At 35.5% G+C, this 7,860-nt stretch overlaps 1 protein-coding gene across 1 annotated transcript; it reads left to right on the top strand.

Moving 5' to 3' along the window:
* Window positions 1-452: 452 nt before the first annotated feature.
* On the top strand, window positions 453-2,716 carry LOC136970019 (transcription factor SPT20 homolog). The gene is made up of 6 exons (XM_067264384.1): window positions 453-523; window positions 593-644; window positions 727-2,008; window positions 2,089-2,157; window positions 2,233-2,499; window positions 2,579-2,716. Exons 1-6 carry the CDS (start codon window positions 466-468, stop codon window positions 2,714-2,716), a joined length of 1,866 nt encoding a protein of 621 aa, XP_067120485.1. The 5' UTR covers window positions 453-465.
* Window positions 2,717-7,860: the final 5,144 nt, after the last annotated feature.

The raw sequence follows: 7,860 nt of genomic DNA, 5'->3' as shown, positions 1-7,860 counted from the left end.
CTATGCGTCAGAAGGCGTTCGAACACGGACTTGAATCTCTTTACTGATTTCATCTTCATACGGCATTTATTTCAGTCGTGCCGAAATTCTGTGTTCAAACAAATCAAAAAACAAAAATAGTGAACTAGCCTCTTACATCGTTTAACAACGCGAACAAGAGTATCCTTTCTGTTACGCAACACGCCAGTCTTGCGTCTAGACGTATTAATCAAATTGCAGTTGATCTAATCAAAAGAGTTATCTTGTACCGCGATTCTTATCAGAAAAAGTACAAAGAGATTTGATAACGCACAAGTATAAAAGCAAGCAACTCACAACGGTGTTTAACCACTTCCGAACATTCCAAGGTGAGTAATGTTTTTTAATTACTGCAGTTATCGGGTAGTATTTTTACAAGATGAAATTAATTTTACACGAGCACAAATGACTGACAATCGTGTCGACGTCTTTCTAGAAGTGTGAAAAATGAAGTGCTTGGCAATTTTGCTGTTATTCGGAGCAGCTTACGCTTCAATTCAACCAGGTAGGAGCTTTCTCTCGAATCTCGAAACTTTCCATTCACTCTTTACCGAAACGTATCTTATTTATTCAGTGTACGACGAACCAAGCTACGGCAATTATGAACAAGAAGGTGGATACGAACCGTAAGTTAAATTAATTATATCATTCGAAAAGAGATCACTCTCGGCGGTGTTCTAAATTTGACGCGCACATTTCTAATGACAGATACGGAGGCGGGGAATATCAAGACCTCAGTGAAGTTCTCAGACAAGTGAGAGATGCCGTTCAGTACGCTAGAGAATACAGCGAAGGAAAACTGCAGGAGAGTCAACAGTACCTTGTCGGCTCTGGGCAGACCGAAGGAGAGTATGACCAACGTGTTCAGCAGTTAATTCAGCAAGTGAAATCGCAAGCCAGCCAATTGAGAGAACAAGTTTATCAATACTTGGAATACTCGCAGCAGCGATATGGCCAGTACTCTCAATATCCGGGATACGAAGGCTATCAGTACTCTGGCAGTCAGTACTATGATTATCCCGAATACGAATATTATCCCGTTGGCAGTCAGTACTCTGGATATTCCGAATACGAATATTATTCCTCTGGCGGCCAGTACGAAGGACAATACGGATATCAAGCTAGAAGAGTTCTACGCCAAGTCAGAAATGTTCTCCAGAGAACACAATATTACACGGAGAGAAAACTAGAAGAAGCACAGCAATCGCTTTCGCAGTACGAGCAGTCTGGACGGCAGCCAAGTCAGCAGGAACAGCAGCTAATCCAGGAAGTAAAATCAGAAGTGTACTCTTTGCAGCAACAGGTTTATAAATATTTGCAGTATCCCCAGGAAGAGGGAAATTACGAAGGATCCCAGCAGGTTGCACGAATTCTCTACCAGGTACAATACATTCTGCAGGCCGCACAATACTACTCACAGAGACAGCTGGGTAAAGCCCAATATATCTTGAGCCACTACGAACAGTCGGATTACGAACCGAGTCAGCAGGCTCGGCAATTGCTGCAGGAAGTACAGGAACAGGCCAGCTATCTGAGGGAGCAGATCTATCAAGGTACTCAATACTTCTTACAGAATTCCGGCGACGAAGATTATTCGCGTCAGCAGTATGGCCAGTACTACGGTTATCAGCAATACTCTCATTACGGAAGACAGTCCTATGATTACGGATATGAAGCAAACCGCTACTATGAAAGCTATCAGGGTCAACAGTACGACAGCCAGTTGACTAGAGTACTCTCTCAAGTCAGATACGTTCTGCACAGCGCACAACAACGTTCGCAGCAAAGACTGCAACAGGCCCAAGAACTGTATGCAGAACATCAGCAGCCAGGAAACCAAGTACAACGTTTAGCGCAACAGCTCAGATCTCAGGCCAACTACGTGCAGCAGCAAGTTTACGAATACACGCAGTACGATCAAAACTACGGGGGATACGAATCCACAGGCTACTCCGGCTTCAGAAGCCAACTTCAACAACTTCGGGAAATGGTGAGTTCGCCAGTCTTTTGCCTACTGTCACTGCTAATTGTGAGTTCGGTTTCAAAACGCTCGAATTTTTACACGTTTAGGTGGAACAAGGCGTTGACACGGAAACCATCGAAACCTATGTTCGTCAGAATTTCCCGAGCGGAAGCGAAGTACGTACGGAAATATCCGAATATAGTCATTTGTCGCACAACGTGTAATGTTACGTTAAAATGTTCTATTTTCAGGTGGCAGAATCGATTAGACAGCAGTTGCGGCATGGTAGACAACAGCTGAGAAGATACCTGGAAGAAGCAATTGGAAGTGGGTATTCGGCATATGATTACGATCCGTCATCGAGCGATTATCAGCAAGTCAGGTCTTTTTTCGAACGACGTTACGGCCTCCCTTACAGCGACGATTACTACGAATTCGCCAGATACGTGGTCCAGACGTACGACGCCGACTTAAGTGCAGCATCTACGTCTTCCACTGTCAGGCAGTTAGCCGAGCACGTGAGTTTGAAAAATCGCTAAAAGAAAGATGCGCTTACGTCTGGCGTGTGTTAATTAACTTTGCAAAATTTCCTTTCAGTTTCTTGCACACATAAGCCATGTCGGCGAAGGTGTATTGCAGCACGCACTCGAATTTTTCCGCCAATACAGACCACAGGTCGGCGAATACTATTACCGGGCAGTCAGAGACGCAGTCCGTCAGCGGCTGGAAGAATAATTGACGTTCTAAAAGGAACTTCTAAATAAAAATTATACCTATAATAAAGACTTTTTTGTTTTTTCGTCAATGCAACTTTTACGGTCACACGCACTGATAGAACTCACACATTCTTGTTACACGTACGATTAGCTACACTAAAAATAAAGGAGTTTATTTCAGTTCAAAAACGCAAATAATCCACTACTCTATTCACACAAACGAAAAACCTAACAACTTTATGTTTCGTGTAGTCGCAAAAATATTTCATTTTTTCCCTTATATTCGCAAGAAATCGATTATTCTAACTCGACGTGTTAACGATCAGAATAACCAACATGGAAATGTTTCTCGGAATAGACACAAATATGGCTTTAACGACTTCACCTATAATAAGTTGCTCATGATTTCTGTCAAAATAATTCGCGACGGACTACTACTTGTAATACTAACCGGCCATTCAGCGAACGCGTCTTTACCTGTATAATACGGTCGACCCATTGAGACGTTGGTGTTTCATTTCCCCTTACACAAGAAACGACGTAATTTCACGCGGCGAACTTTCGGTCTTCGATGTTATTTAAGTCATTTCTGGTGTTACGTTCACAGTAAAATCGACCCTGTTGTCGATCGGAAGCTGAACGCTACGCTTCGCCGTCAACGAAACTTCGTGGCGGTAGTGAGACTACTCGAAACGAACCAAAGCTTTGACAGATACTGTAGAGGAATCCAGCTGAAAAAAATTCTATCGGATGAAAATGTCGCAATAAGAATTTATTATGGCTTACATGGTAACAAAAATCTCGTTAAACGTAAATAGAAAATTGATAAATATACAGAGCCACTGTGACCGTAGGTGTTTTTCGGGAGCTCTCTACAAATGGCAAAAATACGAAAAAATAATCTTTAAGAGAAACAAAAGTAAACACGATTCAGTCCTTTGTACAATATACGAGCACTTTCATTTATTCGCAAATCGCATTCAGATTACAAAAAAAACACGCATATTTAAAGGTTTAGTTTAGTAATATTTTAAACGATGGAAAACGCTAATACAATTCAAATAGTAGATAGGTAAAGATTGGCTGTGATTAAACGGCAAGCAGGCCGCAGAACGTCGGATTTCTTAGGAATTATTATATGGTAGCCTTTGACACCTGAAACAATGGTATAAGCACGAAACACGCCATTCATATTACATGTAACAATAACAAAATAGTCAGAGTGGTTTCATTTAAAGCTTTCCATTTCCTTTCGAAACAATAAATAAATAAAATAAACAGAGTGCCGTTGTCGAAATTAACGGGATTTATTGCATAATAGGAAGCCTGTTTTGTTCAATTTGTGACGACACGTCCAACTGTACATACAGTTGATAAACTTCCGTAATTGGCTAAAAGTTAATAAATCGGTGATCGCTCGCAGCCAACGCCATCATCGAACAATTCACTTCGTACTCTCTTCAATAACAGAACTTGGAATTATTTAATACACTCGCACCGTCAGAGTATGAAAAAAACGAAAGCCTGGACGACGATGAGCCGGACGTGATTCGAACACGCAACCTTCTGATCTGGAGTCAGACGCACTACATTACGCCAGCGGCTCACGTACACGTTGCACTTTACTTGCTTTCTCTGTCTTCAATCGAAACGAATTTCAGTTACAAGCTTCGTATAGTGTGCTTTTCAATTATACATTAAAGTCTCCATCGATTATCCATAGATCGACTGTATCAGACTACCTTTCTATACAACCTTGGGCCTCGAATAAGACTGCTTTCCTCTCAGTGAAAGGGAGAAGGTAAAATAATATCATTTCTAAATAGGAATTTTTCCAGATTAATTTAATATTACTATTTAGTTCTATTACAACAAAAATAAATTTTTCAGTTATATAGTTATTGAGAATCTCTCCCAGAGTTTTCTTTGTTATCAACATTAATCCTCCTGAAGGACGACCAAATCCACTTTTCCTTTGTGCGTTACTAATTATTGTTCTGTTTTCTTGTTCTGAAAGGTTCTTTACATCTTCACTCAAATTTGTCATCCATGTTTCCGTAATTCCAATTATAGTATTTTGAATTTATGAATTCCTTAACAGAGACTTTGTGTTTTCCCCCGAAGGCCTTGTATATTCCAAAAACCTATTAGAAAAATATTTTTTGTCTTTATTAGTCTCTCTCTCACATTTTTATTTCCCTTTTTTCCTTCATTATTAACTACTTCTACCAAACTTTTTTATAATTGTTATCAATGCCTTCTTTCTTATTAAAGACACAGCATAATTTTCATTCTCGTCCTCTTCTAATTTTGTTGTTTGTCTATTTCTAAAAAACGGTCTATTTGGATAATCTTATTATAGTTAGTATCATAAGCATGTATTATATTGACCTTTATATAGTAATCGTCTCTTATTAATATTTTATTTTTATTAGTTTTCTCCAATTTAATCCTGTCCTATAGCTGTTTCCTTCTAATCCTTACACAAATCAGTTGTTAATATCCCCCCCTTCCAGTTTCGTCGACAATTTTCGATCTCACTGCCCAAAATTTTTTGGAGAAGTAAATTTCTAGCTTTTACGGTTCCCAGCATAATTTTTACTTATTATGTTTTAGATGTATCAGTCCATCAATTTTTATATTATTAATTCCTAAATCTTCGTTAATAAATTGTTTGATTTCTTGAATTAAATCCAATGTTTTAAACGGATAGTTAAAAATTTCAATATTTTTATTAGTAGTCTCATTTACCAATTTATCAAATTCGAATTCCAACATACGTTTTAAATTATTATTATTATATTTTGAAGTCTCTTCCAGTATTTGTATCTTATGACAGATTTTCTTCATGTCTTCTTTATAGCTATTATTATCTTCTTTCATCTTGTTAACTTCGGATTTTATTGATTGAATTTCTAAGTTTAGTTGACAGAATTTTTCTTGGATTAATTCGTAAATAGATTTTAGTGTATATCGGGAATCGTCAATGCCTTGTATTTCAGGTTCTCTTGCTGGTTCAAAATAATCTCGGATATTTGGGTTCCTCGTAATTCTAATGGTATCTTTATCCTCTTCTTCAATTTGGTATTCTTCACTTAAAAGTTCCACTAACTGATTTTCCTTTTCTACTTCCTTGATACTTTCCTTACGGGGTCTACCCCGCCCCCTTCTTTGCATATCTGTCTGGCTTGACCAAAGTGGAGAACGGGGAAAAGGACCAGGATTTATTTCAATTCCAGCAATTATTAACAATATTTTGATTAATTCCAAGGTTATTCTAGTTTCAAGAAATCGTATCTTGACATAAAATATTGCATTTATTCCTGTATTCTCCATTACGGACTTGCTCTAGCAGCTCCTCAAAAAAGTCACCAACATGCTTGACCAATAATTACTGTCAAATTAATAGAAATAAAATTATCAAGCAGTTATTTTACTTGCTTGAAAATAAGCAATGATTTATCGCAATCAGCATCTTGTATAATATTAAATTAAATAATTTACTTATAATATTTCAATAATTAATTCTGAAGTTTTGTCTCAATATTTTATTAACTCAACACTCTATAAAAATAGAATTATTTCAAAATTGTGGTTGAGAAATGCAATTAAAATAGAAATTCCTATTTTTTCATATAACCGTGCATTTGACCGATTTAATCACAATTAAGAATGAAATTACGTTTCTGATGATAAAAATAACCAAGCATATTTTAGCTAGTAATGGCTCGTTATTACTTATTAATGAATATGTTACAGTAAAAACCCGTTTTTAGTGAAAACGCGTTTTAACTAGTTGAAACTAGTTTTTACTGGATGTCATTGTTATAACCCGTTTTGTCTAGTTAAAACTAGAATTTACTGCTGTACATGTTTTGATTTTAGATAAAACTAAAATCAAACATTAACTTTTTAAGTTTTAACATTAGTTAAAACTAATTTTAGGTACATAAATATGTTTGGGGAAATAAATAAAGTGATGATTGGGATTAAAACATTTGTATTATTTAATACGATATTTATTGAAAATATTGGTCACACATCTGTGTTATTAACATTAATTAACCCTTTGTCCCTGAAGGCACCGATCGATCGGTACCCTGGCTTTTTAAGCAAAACTTCGAGGGTACCGATTCATCGTTACTTTGGTAAATATCGATTTTTGTAAAATTTATTAACAACAGATATAATCTCGTTCGATACGAAGTGAATAAAGTATAATAATTCATTATATTAGTTGATAGCAGTATAAAATTTTGATTTCAAACAAATGTTTGATATAATGTGCGATAATTTCACGATGAATAAACATACATGCATAAGTGTTATATCGAATTGTACAAAACAATATTCTACGTCTTTCTGGCTCAGTGCCAGCAAAAAACTATGTAACTAGACAATGTTAATTTTCACAAAATGTTACAAATACAAGTTTATGTGTCAGTTCTGATATATATTATTTTTTTCATATAAATTTTTCTAATAAAATGTATTGAAAAATATCGTATTTAAAACTAAAGATATTAATAAATGTAAGTGATTTTTTTCATATAGATATAATGATAATTTGATTTTTGGTGAACTTTTAAAATAATATCGCCTGACTGACCTATATTGCCTTAGGAGGGATCGCAAAATAAACGTAAACAAAATGTCGGGAAAAAAGGGCTAAAGATATTGTAAATGGTTTAAATAAAAAACCATTGATGAAAAGATGAAATGCTTCGAAAAACAATTCTTAGATTCCAAAATATTAATTAAATAAAGTGATCATTACAGTTTTAATTTTGTATAAAAGAGAACTAATATTTTATTAATGTTTTAATAGTTGCATTTTTCTGAAAATTATATTCACATCAATAATTAAGACACATCTGACAAAAATATTTTAATACTTTGACATAATTGTGGCGCCATCTGTTGAAAAAATTATTAAATTGTGATGGTGATTAATTAAATAAATTGACTAGTTTTTTATGTCTGGTGATTAGTTTTTTATATGGCGATGGTTTTTTTTTAATTGGAATAAAGAACAAGGCTCTCTTTTATTGGAATAAAGAACAAGACTCTCTTTTATTGGAATGTTCAAATGATGATTAAATAAACGATATGACGCAACAGATAAATTTATAACTGAGCAAAGTTACAGATTGTTCGACAAAG

Source organism: Centruroides vittatus, unplaced genomic scaffold (assembly GCF_030686945.1).
Source record: "Centruroides vittatus isolate TY-2023 unplaced genomic scaffold, ASM3068694v2 contig_1863, whole genome shotgun sequence".
NCBI lineage: Eukaryota > Metazoa > Arthropoda > Arachnida > Scorpiones > Buthidae > Centruroides > Centruroides vittatus.
The sequence above is the reverse complement of the archived record's forward strand: the minus strand, read 5'-3'. Positions and strand labels throughout refer to the sequence as shown.

Excerpts from the sequence above, each read along its gene's own strand:
- LOC136970019 (XM_067264384.1), top strand. The coding sequence starts at position 466 with ATGAAGTGCTTGGCAATTTTGCTGTTATTCGGAGCAGCTTACGCTTCA. Across the intron at positions 2,009-2,088 it reads TTCAACAACTTCGGGAAATG|GTGGAACAAGGCGTTGACAC; the intron begins GTGAGTTCGCCA and ends TTACACGTTTAG. Across the intron at positions 2,500-2,578 it reads TCAGGCAGTTAGCCGAGCAC|TTTCTTGCACACATAAGCCA; the intron begins GTGAGTTTGAAA and ends ATTTCCTTTCAG.